The 15,262-nt window shown below is 50.1% G+C and overlaps 2 protein-coding genes across 2 annotated transcripts; one reads left to right on the forward strand and one right to left on the reverse strand.

Moving 5' to 3' along the window:
- Positions 1–1,204: 1,204 nt before the first annotated feature.
- Mettl1 (methyltransferase like 1) lies at positions 1,205–6,674 on the reverse strand. Its single transcript, XM_021232790.2, has 6 exons — positions 6,195–6,674; positions 4,981–5,144; positions 3,408–3,592; positions 3,198–3,311; positions 2,946–3,047; positions 1,205–2,792 (listed from the first exon to the last, which is right to left on the reverse strand). Exons 1-6 carry the CDS (start codon positions 6,509–6,511, stop codon positions 2,637–2,639), a joined length of 1,038 nt encoding a protein of 345 aa, XP_021088449.1. The 5' UTR covers positions 6,512–6,674; the 3' UTR covers positions 1,205–2,636.
- Positions 6,675–6,884: 210 nt separating this feature from the next.
- Eef1akmt3 (EEF1A lysine methyltransferase 3) lies at positions 6,885–15,183 on the forward strand. Its single transcript, XM_005079835.4, has 3 exons — positions 6,885–7,055; positions 7,182–7,293; positions 13,141–15,183. The coding sequence occupies exons 1-3, from the start codon at positions 6,885–6,887 to the stop codon at positions 13,596–13,598; spliced, it is 741 nt and encodes a 246-aa protein (XP_005079892.1). The 3' UTR covers positions 13,599–15,183.
- The last annotated feature ends 79 nt before the right edge of the window (positions 15,184–15,262 follow it).

The raw sequence follows: 15,262 nt of genomic DNA on the forward strand, positions 1-15,262 counted from the left end.
CCCTATCACACCCTGAATGGAAACTAGGTGGAAGGCAGTTTCAGCTGCTCCTTGGATTGCCTCTTCTCTGCTGTGGGCTTTACCTGCACTAACCACACCTTTCTTTCTTCCTATGCTTGACACATTGAGGCCAGGCCACATGTGGGTTAACGGGTTAAAATGATACCTGCAGGCCAGAAGAGGGCACCAGATCGCATTAAAGATGGCTGTGCGTGCTGGGTGCTGGGAATTGAACTCAGGACCTCTGGAAGAGCAGCCAGTGCTCTTAACCTCTGAGTCATCTCTCCAACCCCTTAGATTTATGTGCATGATTTGCCCTCATGCTTGTGTGATGTCTCCCTGGTGCACGTGGAAGTCAGAAGAGGGAGTGGATCTCCTGAACTGAATTATAGATGGTTGTGAGCCACCTGTGGGTGCTGGGGACTGAACCCAGCTTCTCTACAAAAGCAACAAGTACTCTTAACCATTGCGCCATAGCTCCAGTCCTTTCCTTTCAGAGATTTTTAGTATGTATACATATATATTCTGCATGCATGGCTGCCTGCAGGCCACAAGAGGGAACCAGATATCATTACAGATGGTTGTGAGCCACCATGTGGGTGCTGGGAATTGAACTCAGGACCTCTGGAAGAGCAGCCAGTGCTGTTAACCTCTGAGCCATCTCTCCAGCCCCTTCAAAGATTTTAAACTGTGCATATGCATGTTGGTGCAGTATGTTTTCCTGCAGCTGTCTGGAATGCAGGAGAGGACACTGGATCTCCTGGAACTGGAGCTACATACAAGCAGCTATGCACCACCCTCCTTGGGTGTTGAGATTTGATTTCCAGTCCTCTGGAAGAAGATTGATTGTTCCTATCCACTGAGCCATTTCTCCAGACTCCATCTCTGTTTCTTTGGGAAGGGAGTTTCTTAGCTCAGTAAGTTCCTTCCTTTCAGACATGGGGATTAGGGTTTGAGGAACAGAAATGAAGGCATGTCACCGGGTGTTGGTGGCACACCCCTTTAATCCCAGCACTCGGGAGGCAGAGGCAGGCAGATCTCTGTGAGTTCGATGCCATCCTGGTCTACAAAGAGAGTTCCAGGAAAGCCTCCAAAACAATACAGAGAAACCCTGCCTCGAAAAAAACCAAAAAAAAAAAAAAAAAAAAAAAAAAGGGGGGGGCAGTAAGATTGCTCAGCAAGTAAATGTACTGGACACAAAACCTGATGACCTGAGTTTAATCCCAGAACACACACATAGTAAACATGAGAACTGATGCTATTGGATTGTCTTCTCACCACTCACTATACATGTGCTGTGCACACCCTCACCTCCTACACACGAAGAAATGTTAGTAATAATAATACACACCAGGCGGTGGTGTTACACACCCTCACCTCCTATACACAAAGAAATGTTAGTAATAATACACGCCAGGCGGTGCTGGCGCACCTTTATCCCAGCACTCGTGGATCTCTGAGTTCAAGGTCAGCCTGTTCTACAGATCGAGCTCCAGGACAGCAAGAGATACACAGAAAAACTGTCTTGAAAACCCAGTAATAATACTAAGGTTTTCTTTCATTTTTGCAAAGTAGAGAAGTTTGGAGAGGATGCTCAGCATCCCCTGAACCCCAAGCTCACTCAACCTTTTGGGGACCTTTGTGGTCAGCAGCCACTGATTGCTCTGAGCCACAGAATCCTACAGTTCTGGGGCCGGAGTGATGATCAGCAGTTAAGAGGACCAGCTGCTCTTACAGAGAAGCAGGGGTCGGCTTTGGCTCTCAGTAAAGAGCACCAGCTGCTCTTACAGAGAAGCAGGGTTCAGTTCCCAGTACCCACGTGGCAGCTCACAAGCATATGTAACTCCAGTTCCAGGAGACCCAACTCCCTTTTCTGGCCCCAAGGGCCCAGGCACAAGTGTGGTACACATACCTATATGTAGGCAAACACTCATACACATACAAATAATTAAAAATTTTTCCTAGTTGAGCTCCCTGCTCCTCTGCCTTTCCCCCTCCTCCTTGCCTCCCTCGCCCCATCAGGTACCATGCCAGTCAGCCAACTTTGAAGTTCTGGAATCAAAGGTCAACATGGCAAAGGCAAGGGTCTCTACCCTCTTGTTCTCCAATACTACAGAGACAACAATAACAGCAGCAGGGATGGCTGGGGTCAGATTGTAAGTGGGGAGAACATGGGGGAGGCGCGTGACACACACCCCAGCCTCTCTGGGAAATAGCAGCATGGGCACGTGGGCACACACTTTATCCCCAGGACTGCAGAGTAAACACAATGGGGGAGGGGGAGACACGGGACAGACGACATGGGAGACAGGGACCTGAGCCAAGCACCCAGGCAGCTCAGACATCGGGCTTTGCACTCTTCATTCCAGCTGAGGAGAGACCCACAAGGAGGAGGGAGAACAAAATCCCCACAGTCCTCCACACACACCCTCTGGTCCAAGGTCCTTTGACCTTCTCAGTCAGCTTCTTTTGCTTTCTTCTGTGGAAGGGCAAGAAGGCAGTAAGAGTCAGCGATGGGTAAGAACACGAGCTGCACCGGCTTCTGGAAGGAGATCATGGCCTCAGTCCCACCAGGTCTGGGAAGGGGAGTTGATCCTGATCTTTTTTTCCAGTCACTAGAAGGGCAGGGCGAGAAGTCAGTGGTCAGGCAGGGTGGTGTTGGGGGTCACTGCCTGGAGGATGGGATCCTGGATTCTTCGGAAGATGGCTGGGAAATTCTTCCCTCCGTTGCGTAGAACTTTCTTTCCTTCCTCAGATGAAGTGCCTAGGTGCTCCACAATGGGATCTTCACTCTGCAGAAAGAGGGTCCACATGTCCCTGCCCACCTTTCAAACTGCCCTGGTCTCCAGACTCTCACTCTCCTGGTCCTGAGCTAAGTTCAAAGACTATAGGACCACTCTGAATAGGACTGGATTCTTGGGATCTCCCTCAGGCATCCTACTTACCAGCTCTTCCAGGGGCACACGCTCAAACAGTGGGTGCTCTTCAAAATGGGTGCACATCCATTGGTGCAGCTCCAGCACATCGGTGATGGTGTACACCAGTCCCTGTGGAGCGACATCACTCTATCACATATGGCTGCAGGCGACTGAGCAAGGGGGTGATGAGCCTGACAGTCTGAGTGCCTAAGGGCCCCCCATTACTTCTTGGTGAAGTCCCCAGGTAGGCCACTGACACCACCTTCCATTCCAACTCACCCCAACTCTCAGCACGTAGGCATATTCTGCCAGGAGTGTGGGGCTGATGATTCGCCATTTATGTTTCGTTCGCTTAAAATGCGGGTCGGGGAAGAGGAAGAATAGCTTCGTCAGCTGTGGAACAGATGGGCACCGATAGGATGGCTTGTGAGTGCCTGGCTCCCCAGCAGCCCCACCAGTCTACCCACCGGGGGGCTCCCCAGGCTCCACCTGGCCCTTGCGGAAGAAGTTAGGAAGGTGCTTCATGGCGTTACTGCGGAGACAGGCGATGTTCTGGAATCCACCTCCGGGAGCCGCACGCAGGGCCCGAATCCTGTCTTGTACATAGTCAGACACCTTTACCCGAATCTCTAGACCCAGAATCAGGGTATCCGGGAAGAGTGGTGACAGTGCCACTGGGGACAGAACACAATGGGATCAGTGTCGTATTTGAGGAAGTACAAAGCGGTTAACATGGAAAGCAAGTTTCTGTCTGTAGACATCTAAGTCAGGGGTGGGACAGAGATGCCATACCTGCAGAGTTCTCTGCAGGGCAGAAGACACAAAGCTGCCACATTGTGTCGCAGGAGCAGGGTGTGGTGGCTCATGTCTTTAATCCTAAGCATTGGAAATAGGGAAGGGGGACAGAGGCAGGCAGGATCTGAGTTCAAAGCCAGCCTACTCTATATAGCAAGTACCAGACCAGACAGGGCTACATAGTGAGTGAGACCCTATCTCAAAATAAATAAATAAATGAAACCGACATCAAAAAGATCTGTCATACAGACTAGAAGAAACGGACAGAAACTACAGATACAGTTTGCATTTGTTTTAGAGCAATGGTTCTCAACCTTCCTGATGCAGAGACCCTTTAATACAGTTCCTCATAGTGTGGCAATCCAACCATAAAACTATTCCATTACTACTTCATAATTGTAATTTTGCTACTGAGTTGTAATGTAAATATCTGATATGTGACTCCAAAGCTGCTTTAGAATTTTCATAACAAAGCCAAATTTATAAAATTTTTTGCTTGTTTTTTTTGAGACAGGGTTTCTCTGTGTAGTTTTGTAGATCAGGCTGGCCTCCAACTCACAATAGAGATCTGTCTACCTCTGCCTCACAAGTGCTGGGATTAAAGGTGTGTGCCACCACCAACTGGCTTTTTGTTGTTCTGTTTTTTCACTCTGTGGTAGACTGTGAAGGTGGGGACATTGAGGGTCAAAACACTCAAGATCACAGAACTAACAAGGGAGAAAGCTCGGGCACAAGGCAACACTTCAGTCTCTACCATGCTCTTTCCCTGTTATACTGTTAACACCGTAATCTGTCAATAGGGGAATGCTGAAACATGGGAGAGTGCTTTGACATGCATTGTCTGGAAAACAAAATAACAGGAACCCCCAAAACACGAGAGAGTGGAGGCCCAAACCCCAGCGAGTGTGGCAGAATGTGTTCTGGTGAGGAAGGGGGAAACTGTGGAATCCCTGACAAAGACAGTTCTGGGTCAGTGGCCATAGTGGCTGATCTCTGACGCGTGGGCTCACCGGTTCACTGACCCAGCACGGGGCAGGTGAAATGGCTCATGGAGGGACTGGAGCCAGACAGAACCACCCAGGTTCTAAGATGCATTTGAGGCAGCCCCCTCCCTTCTCCAGGGCAAAGGACACAGACGCAGAGTCTCGGGCACTGATGTCACTGCTGTCTGGTCGTCGGAGGAAAAGTCCATTAACCCTGACTCTGACCTGCCGAGTTAGCAGAACCCAGGCCTCTCCTTGTCCCAGGAAAAGGGCCAGCACGTTACCTAACAGACCACCATAGCCACAACCTATGTCTGCAAACTCCACTTGGGTCCCAGCTTGCTTTTCTTTGGCATCCTTTGGATCGTCATGGCTCTTATTCTGAGTAAGGGGAGCAAAGAACTCTGGGTAAAGCTCAGACCAGTCCATCTCCTCTGGCTTCACAGGGCTGTTGGAAAGAAGAAATGAGACATAAGAGACTGTTGGATACGCCATTGCAAACTTGCTTGTGTATGACTAGGAGGGGATGGCAGATTTCCCAAAAAAAAAAAAAAAAAAAAAAAAAAAGTCTAGAGTCGTGGGCCATGTGGCGTCCAGAAGGCATGAAGGAAAGTCCCCTGGCTCCCAGGGTGTGAATCATGGTCCCTTCATGAGGGTATGACAGCTGACTTGCCAAAGTCTACTTCTGGGTACTGATGTGTCAGGGAGTTCCTCAAGTTCTTTCTCCCAGAGACTGACTGCCTGAGGCATTGTGACACTACTTTGTTGGTGTGTTTTCTGTGCAGAGAATGAAGCCAGGAGTAGCCAGGAGTGTATATATGTCTATCTTTTTAATAAATTAAGAAAACCCAAATGGAGCTGGGCGTTGGTGGCGCACGCCTTTAATCCCAGCACTCAGGAGGCAGAGGCAGGAGGATCTCTGTGAGTTCGAGACCAGCCTGGTCTACAAGATCGAGTTCCAGGACAGCCTCCAAAACAATATAGAGAAACCCTGTCTCGAAATACAAAAACAAAAACACAAAAGAGAAAAAGAAAAGAAAACCCAAATGGGAGCCCTGTGTGGTGAGTCACGCCTTTAATCTCAGCACTCGGGGCACAGAAGCAGGCGGATCTCTGAGTCCGAGGCCAGCCTGGTCTACAGAGCTAGCTCCAGGACAGCCAGGGCAGGTTACACAGAGAAACCCTGTCTCGAAAAACCAAAACAAAATTTAAAAATCGGAAAATGGAAATGGCAAATGCTTTGCATCTTCATTTTAATTTCAGCAATCATCTTTTTCCTCTTCTCAGATGTGGTAGGCAAGTCCGCCCCAGACTTGGTCTACAACACCACGACCCCTCCCAGCCAGTCAACTCCGCCTTCTGCTAAGTCTAACCCAACCTCAACTGACGTGTCATCCCGACCATCCTCCCAGGTCCATCTCGGGTCCTAGCTCTGGTGCCAGCACGGCGCTCCCCACCCGGCTCGCCCGCCCTCCCGGAGCCCGCCCGGCTCGCTCACTAGCACAGCGTGTGGTCCGCCATGGGGTTGGAGTGGGCCCGCTGTCGGTAGTAGCGCTTCTGCGGCTGGGAGGCCTCGGTTCCCGCCATGATGCCTCCGTATCCACGTGGAGCTCCAAGACTTCTGGCGCACGTTGATGACGTAACCCGGACCTGCCAGCAGGCCCCGCCTCTTAAGGAAACAGGACGATCTACTGAACCGTGACGGGTGGACCCCGAAGGGAGTCGGCGCGGGAGAGCAAGCGCGCTACTGGTTTCTGAGCCTGCAGGAAGGCCAGCTTCTGGCACCCCGCTTTTCCCCTTGGCTCGCACTTGCATCGCCCTGGCTCCCAGATGCCTACAGGCACCTGTGCGCCCCACAGGTGAGCGGGATGGGAGGGACTCGCCTCTGACAGTTCATGCAAGCATCGTTTATTTCTTCTCCCTCCTGGTGGTCTCAAACCAAGTCATCCAGGTCTGACATGTGTGGCGCTGCGTGGGTCCTGTCCCTGCGCCAGGGACCCGAGTTCGGGGGGTCGTCCCCATCCGTCTCCAGGAAGTCCAGCTGGAGGAAGGAGGGCGATCTGGGGAGGCGGGGCCGGTGCCTGGGAGCAGCCCATATGGTTGACGGCCCCCAGTCTCCCCAGTGTCGATCCAGCTGGGGAGTCGGATCCGAGCGCCGGACGAGGTGCTGGGGTGCTCGCTTTGCCTGATGGCCAGCTCCAGCCCGAATCCTGAGCCCGAATCCGTGTTCCCACGGGAGATCCGGCTCTTCACCGACTCTTACCCGGAGAGCAGCCGGTTCTGCTTCTGTGGGCACGAGCTGAGCATCACGCAAAACTTTGGGTCCCGCCTTGGGGTGGCGGCACGCGTGTGGGAGGCGGTGAGGAAGGGGCAGCCCTAAGTGGGGGTCCCTGGGAGGTCCAGTCCCCGGACCCCGCCTCTCCCATATGGAGCCATCGCTGTGACAATGTCCCTCTTTCTCTTTTCTTTCCTCCCTCCCTCGTAGGCTCTGAGCCTGTGTCACTATTTCGAGAGTCAGAATGTGGATTTTCGAGGCAAGAAGGTGATCGAACTGGGCGCTGGGACGGGCATCGTGGGAATCTTGGCTGCGCTGCAGGGTGTGTGAGCTGGCATTTCGGGAGGAGGGGAGGGGGAGCGGGAGTGTGGAGGAGTTAATACGTGGACTCCTTGGGGGTGGGCAGGGCTTTTTGAACTCTGCTCAGTTCTTCCGTTTTAACAAATCCCTACTATTCTGTGAGGCAGACAGCGCGAATTGGAGTTCATAACATCCAGGATGGGTAAAACGAATCAGATAGGGATTCCATGAAAAGTGCTGGAGACGTTCTGCCGTAGAAATGCATTTCTGTGGGTTCTGAAGGGAGAGAAGAGACTTTGGGCATTAAACCTCACCACAGCTTCGTAGCTTCATTGTGATAGAGTCTCTTGGGTTCGTTCTCTCTCTCTCTCTCTCTCTCTCTCTCTCTCTCTCTCTCTCTCTCTCTCTCTCTCTCTCTCTCTCTCTCTCTCTCTCTCTCTCTCTCTCCCTCCCTCCCTCTCTCCTTCCCTCCCTCCCTTCCTTCCTTCTTTCTCTTTCTCCCTCTCTCCCTCTCCCCCCCTTTTTGTGAGAGAGTGGGGTGGAGGGTGGTCGGGCTGAGACAGGCTCTCTTGTTGCCCAGACTGGCCAAAAGCACATTATGTAGAGATTAGCCTTAAATTCCTGGTTCTCTTGCCTTAATTTCCCAAGTGCTGAGATTACAGGTGTGTGCCACCATACTGCGTACAGCCTTGCTAGAAGACACGAGGTTATGAATTTTAGAAGGCTAGGGTGTGATGATTGTACATGCTCATTTTAGCTGTAGGGGGTGTGATGATTGTACATATTCATTTTAGATGTAGTGGATAATTAATCAGCTAAGACTTGGGCAAGGAAAAAGTCAGGGAAATTGTGGTTCAATTTTATAAAGAGCCAGGAACTTAAGAAGTTCCTTACCTTATTATGGTCTAAGTCATGCAAGCAGGGATGTCCTTGTTCGTAGGGACAGAGCTGGGTCACATAAGTCTTTGCAGATGCAGACATCAATTCTTCGATTCCTTCAGTCAACAAGTGTTCTAAGCCCTCTGTATGCCAGGAGTCTTGCTGGGGGCCCGAGGATTTGATATGGAATAAGAAGGATCTCCTCTTTCCAAGGAACGTCTAGTCTAGTGCGGGACAATGTGAGAAGATGCTATGGCACATACTGGATGCTAGCGAGGCGTGTGTGGCATGGGTGTGCTCTGGCCAGAGCTACCTTGGCCGCTGAGGGGTCCACCAAGGGGAGCTCTGACAGATGAGGGGTTCAGGAGGGCGGTGGATGGGGGTCAGAAGGCTATATTAAAGAGAAAGAAGCCAAGTGTAGGGTTTCATACCTGTGATGCCAGCACTCAGGAGGCTGGAAGGTCAAGGGCCAGCCTGGGCTACAGCATACGCCCCTGTCTCAGGTAGGAAGGGAGGGAGGCAAGGCAAAAGTGTGTGAGTGTGTGTGTGTGTGTGTGTGTGTGCGCGCGCGCGCGTGTGTTAGAGAGAGAGAGAGAGAGAGAGAGAGAGAGAGAGAGAGAGAGAGAGAGAGAGAGAGAGAGAGAGAGAATACTGTCTGGCCAGTAAGTGCTTTTTTGTGCCCTGCTTAGTTGCCGAGTCCGAGTCTGAGGTCTGGGTGTAGTCTTCTATTCTCTCACTTTGTATCCCAGAGATCAGCTGCCCCTGCAGTCTTAATACCTGCACAGCTGCCTAGTCCCTGTCCCCCCCATATTTAGTTAGCCCACTACCACTTCTTGCCCTGATTTTCTTAAGTAGCTTCGTGCTTCCAGGTAGCAAAGGTTAGCACTCACAGACTGACCCAGTCATCTTCCCCCACCAAACATGCCCCCCGTGTGTCATGTCCCCCCATCCCCCCCGTCCCCGTGTCCCATCCCCATCCCGGTCCCTCCCCCACCGTCCATCCATCATCCTCCCCCCCCCTCGGGCTCTGTTCCCAGTGTGGAACCTAGACATCACCTTTGCTTTGTCATGCCCCTGCTTTCGTTCCTCAGGCCCTTCATGCCCTGTGGGTTTCAGTTCCTTCCTACAAATCTCTTGGGTTTCCATGTGTTTCCTCCACTCCACTCTGGCTCCCCAGCCTGAGCCACCACCATCACTGGTTCAGACTATAATAAACAGTCACACTGCTTGGTCCTCTTGCTTTGAGTTCTGGTCCCCACCTAGACCCTGGCTCACGCACACCACCCTGCCATCAGAATGGCTTTTTCAAAATGTGGCTGTCATCATCACAGCCCACCCCACCGCCCTCCAAATCGGCTACTGATCCTTCCTTCAGCATAAAAGTGACCCTTTTAACCTGGCCGCCAATGTCCTACCTCCCTCTCTAGCCTCTTTCTGTCTGTCTCCTGTGCCTGCTGTCCTTGGGCTATTACCCTTCTGTCCATTCTTCAAACCTGCTTTGATGTCACCTTCCTTAGGGACTTCATGGGGGTGCACTTTCTGCTTGAAAAGGTTTTATTGCCTGGTTAACACAAACGTATTCTTTTGGGCTCCAGCGGCTCTTCTAAGGGAAGGTGCCTTCCTCTCCACCACCCCCAGCCCAGGATGGCTTCGGCTCTCTTAGTACTCAGCTGAGTGCCACTGTGCTCATTAGACTCATTTTAGACTGGTTTTCCCTGAGCTCGGGTGGGTCCTTGTGCAATGCAGCTAGCTCATCAAATTTCCTTTGCCCATGTATTCTTCCACTCTCCTAGACATCTGTTTCTTTACCTTCCTGTTCTTCAACTGTGGCTGTCTCCTCTGCAATTATTACCCTTATCTGATGATACACACACACACACACACACACACACTATGTGTGTGTGTGTGTGTGTGTGTGTGTGTGTGTGCATAGCTACGCTGAAATTCCTGTTGTGGGGGAGGGTAGTGGCTAATCCTACATCTCCTGAGTTAGTTCTCCGATTGGGAGAGAGTACATCCAGATGTTAATGTCACTGTAGTTCCTCTCCTGCTGTTTTTTTAGGCTTTCACTCCCTCCATGTCTCTAGCTGGGGTTGTGAGCTTCACTCCTAATCCATGTTTTGAACTCGGGGTCAGTTCCTAGCCCCCTCCAGTTGACTCAGCATTTGACAAGGGTACTGTTCTCTCCTTGAAAAGTGCTTTCTGGGCCAACACACTTCTGTCTTCCAGCTACATTGCTGGCACACGGCACACTTTCCCATTCTTTTTTATTGATTCCTTTTCATCCTTACAACAGAAACTTTGAGTGTCCCAGAATTCAGGAGTAGACCTTTTGACCCCTTATTTCTTCTGGCTATCCTCCCTCCTGAGAAGTTCCATAGTTTTGTGACTTTGAGTGTCCTTTTCATGGTAAGGACAAGGACTCTCTCGTTTCTATATCAAGACTTGTTTACATAACCCACTGCCTTTCAGTATGTTTGAATGACATTTCGAACTTTGATCACAAATGAAATCATGCTTTTATTTCCAAGCCTTCCTCTCCTGAAGCCCTCTTCATTTACATAATGGCCAAATGTTCAAAAAACCCATCCTTAATTAAAATAAAATCTCTCTCTCTCTCTCTCTCTCTCTCTCTGTGTGTGTGTGTGTGTGTGTGTGTGTGTGTCTGAGAGATGGAGAGAGAGAGAGAGAGAGAGAGAGAGAGAGAGAGAGAGAGAGAGAGAGAGAGAGAGAGAGAGACTCAGTTTGTTGACATTGACAGTACCCTCAGACTATATTCAGGATTTGATTACTTCTTAGTCATTGTCACTACCGGATTTCTAACCAACATCATCTTTCCCCTGGTCACTGCAGTCGCCTCCTGACTAACCCTCCTGTTTCTGTCCTTGCCCTGCTGCAGGTTTTTTGTTTTGGTGTGTGTGTGTGTGTGTGTGTGTGTGTGCGTGCGCGCGCGTGCGCCACATGCAATCCTGGTGCCTGAAGAGGTCAGAAGGTGCTGGATCCCCTGGAACTAGAGTTACAGAAGGTTGTGAGCCACCATGTGGGTCATATGATGGAAGCCAAACCCGGGTCCTTTGCAAGAGCAACAAGTGCTCATAACTGCTGAGCCGTCTCTCCAGCCTGCTTGGTTTTTTTTTTTTTTTCTGTTTTTTAAATCACAGCAATCAAAGTGCGCCTCATCTCATAAGCCCTGAGTCAGTGTATGAAGTCTTCCACTTAAAGCTCTCCTCACCTTTCCTTGTCACAGGGTCTGGCCCCTCGGCCCTCCCACTCTGCTCCTGCTGCTGCTTGTTCCTGCTGCTCCAGCTTCACAACTCCCAGGCACAGCTCTGCCTCAGGCCCTCTGTACTTGCTGATCTGGTATTTGGTAGACTTTAGCCAGGGAGAGTCACGTGGTCTGCTCCATCCCTGCCTGCCTTCAGGCTTTCCCCAGTAATGTTTAGGGAGGATTTCCCAAGCCATCCCATTAAATGTGTGCTCCATGTCTGCACCCTCAAGGAACTCATACCTTTTCCCTGCTTGGGCCTCACTGCAGCACATATTATTCTTTGATGTAGTGTATGTCTTTTTTTTTTTTTTTTTGAGACAAGGTCCAACGTAACCCTGGCTGACCTTAAACTCCTCATCTTCTGGCCTTTACTTCCCAAGGGCTGGGATTATAGGTGTGAGCCACCAGGCCCTGTTGATTTTTAGTTTGTTGACCATGTGTCTTACCACGTAGCCCCAGATAGTTTAGGACTAAGACTCTTCCTTTCCTGCCTCTGCTTCCCAAGTGCTATGATTATAGACAGGTACCACCATGCTAGGATATTTCATTTCTTTTGGTCCTGTCATCTTTTCTTGCCACTGTTTTTGTTGTTGTTGTTTTCCAGACAGGGCTTCTCTGTGTAGCCCTTGATGTCCTGGAACTCACTCTGTAGACCAGGCTGGCTTCGAACTCACAGAGATCCGCCTGCCTCTGCCTCCCGAGTGCTGGTACACATGTTTGTTATGTGAGTAAAGTATCCTGTAATACCAATCTGATCTTTACCCCAGATTGGACTCTTAAAACCTATTTGCTGAATTGGGAATATAGCTCTGTGGCAGAGTGCTTGCTTAGCATGTGACCACACTTTCTCAATCCTGACTTTCCTCAGCATGTCATAGTCCTTGTTTTGGGTCTTGACATTTTAGAACACTGGTTATCAGTCTTCCTAAGGCTTTGACCCTTTGATACGTGTTGTGCTGACACCCCCAACCATAAAACAATTTTTGTAGCCAGGCGGTGGTGGCGCATGCCTTTAATCCTAGCACTCGGGAGGTAGGGGCAGGTGGATCTCTGTGAGTTCGAGACCAGCCAGGTCTACAAGAGCTAGTTCCAGGACAGCCTCCAGAGCCACAGAGAAACCCTGTTTCGAAAAAATCATAAAAAGAAAAAAAGAAAGAAAGAAAACAATTTTTGTTGCTGCTTCCTAGCTGTAATTTGCTGCTGTTATGAATCACAATGTAAATCTCTGTGTTTTCCTATGGTCGTGTGGGAGTTGGGACCCACAGATTGAGATCTACTCTTCTAGGCCATAGCCTTCCTTAACTATGCCATGCCCTTTGCCTGCCAGGCCCTTGTACTCTGTTCTCTGCTTGGGAAGCCTCACCTGACTAACTTGTCCTCGTCTTTTAGGGCTCAGCTGAGGTCGCGTCTTCTGAGTCTGGGTGGGTAGGTGGGTGGGGGTGCACAGCTCATCCCCGGCTTGGTCTTGCCCCGGCTTTTGCTGACATCTGGTTGTTGTGTGTTGGGCAGAGAGGTTGAAGATTAGCTCGGGGAGAATGTTGATGTTGTAGAATGTAGAGTAACTTCTGAGAGTGGCATGGGTGAGTCTGAGGTTAGGGCAACGAAAAGTCAAAGTGTGGACTTTGGGCTGCCAGACATGAGGTCTCTGGACCCTCCAGGCAGGAGTCGTGAGCCCTTTCGTGGTCCCTCTGACTTGAATTTCTCCTCCTTACTCTCCCTCAGGGGGGGATGTTACCATCACTGATTTACCACTGGCCCTAGAGCAGATTCAGGAGAATGTCCACGCTAATGTGCCATCTGGAGGCCGGGTGAAGGTGTGTGCCTTGTCCTGGGGAATTGACCAGCATGGCTTTCCTGGAAACTATGACTTAGTGCTGGGGGCAGATATCGTGTACCTGGAACCTACCTTCCCACTGCTGTTGGGGACCCTCCAACACCTGTGTGGGCCCCATGGCACCATCTATCTGGCTTCCAAGATGAGAGAGGAGCATGGGACAGAGAGTTTCTTTCAGCACTTCCTGACGCAGTCCTTCCAAGTGCAGCTGGCCCAGCGGGATGAGGACGCCAATGTCAACATCTATCGGGCCAGACACAGGGAAGTGAGACCTGCCGGACATCACCCCTTCTGTTCACCTCAGCCCCTGTCTCAGAGGCGGAACGGCCTAGCTCCAGAGCCATAAACATCAGGACTGAAGAAAATGATGGATTGCCTGTTTTCTTTCTACCCTCTTCCAGTTTGTTCCCCTAGATATTCTTGGGTAGGTGCTGGAGGGGAACCACTTGTTAAAAAAATAGCAGAACCCTTCAGAGTATTTAGGAGAAAGGGAGGAAACAGGGTTTGAACACTGGCTGAAGAGAGGCTGTCACTGACCACTCCAGTTCTTTAAACAGAATGGACTCTTCTGTCTGTTTGTTTTTGGAGACAGGGTTTCTCTGTGTAGCCTTGGCTATTCTGGAACTCTGTAGACCAGGCTGGCCTTGAACTCAGAGATCCGTCTGCCTCTGCCTCCTGAGGGCTGTGGTTAAAGGTTTTTCTATCACCACCCTGGCTTCAGAATGAACTTTAAAAAAAAAAAGCACCTTCTTGGTCAGGGGTGGTGGCACATGCCTTTAATCCTAGTGCTCAGAACTATATACATTGAGACCAACCCCCCAAAAACAAAATCAAAACAAAAAACATTCTTTAACATTTTTAGGGAAAAATAGAACATTAATCATGTCTTTGCACCCCCAAACACGTAGCTATCGAGGGGGAGCTGGTACCAAGACACCTCAGAGCACCTGAATCTTGCCTGGTGTAATAAGACTCTAAGACAAATCTTCCTGAGCCTGGGGACCAGCACCAGAGCTGTCCCTTTTGAGCTGTGGCTTCTTCATCCTTTGCAAAGTTCAGGCCTGATCACAGAATATCATGTTGTACCCAACTCTGGATTGAGTTCTAGGTTCTTCTGACCTCTTCCAAGTTCAGTTTTCCCTTCCTAAGTTGTTTTACCCTCTCGTCTCTTCCCTCAGGGGCAGTCTGGGTTGGGCTCTTTCCACTTACTGTTTAGGCACCCAGTTGTCTCTGGTGTGTCCAACCAGCACTCTCTTAACCCCCAAACAATTCTTCAAATTCTTGCAGCCTTCCAAAACCTGCTGGATTTAGCTTCTACTGCAAGAAGGAATGTCTCCGCTTGGTACTCAGGCTACACCGGCGTGCTCACAAACTACTTTGTATTTCATTTCCTACTCCTTTTGTATGGCTCTTTTAGCCAAATTGCCAAAGTCCTACTCTTTGTTCCCTTCCTCTAACTCTATAGCAGCATTCCCTTGCTTCTCCCATCTTCTGATGAATTCCCCTAAAATTCACTCTTCTGGAAAACCAAACACAGAAAAACCCTCCTTTTCCTGACTCTTCTGTTTGGATGTGATTTCCGCCTTTGGGACCTTATCTTGTCTTACCCGATTCTTACTTCCTCACCAATAGATAACCTCGGAGGGCTGGGCTGTGGTTTATTCGTCACTAACCTCTGAAACTGGCCGCAGCTCTGGGCTCACAGGTGTTCAGCATATATTTTTGCCAATTCAGTAGTTATTTATTCATTTTGTTGAAGGACCTCCACTTCACCTCTCCAGGAGACCTTGGACGGTTTCCTGAGCCCACCCACCCACCCACCTACCTACCCACCCACCCACCCACTTACCTACCTACCTCCGGTTTGTCCTGAGTCATAAATGAATGCCGAATGTGGAAGTACACTTGAAATAAAGAAACATAAAACATTACCTACGTGTCTTGTGTTGTTACTTTGTGACAACGCTATTGTGCCGTTTTTTCTGTTTTACTCACGGAGGGCCAAGTCTT

The sequence above is a fragment of the Mesocricetus auratus genome, unplaced genomic scaffold (assembly GCF_017639785.1).
Source record: "Mesocricetus auratus isolate SY011 unplaced genomic scaffold, BCM_Maur_2.0 Super-Scaffold_100011, whole genome shotgun sequence".
Taxonomy (NCBI): Eukaryota; Metazoa; Chordata; class Mammalia; order Rodentia; family Cricetidae; genus Mesocricetus; species Mesocricetus auratus.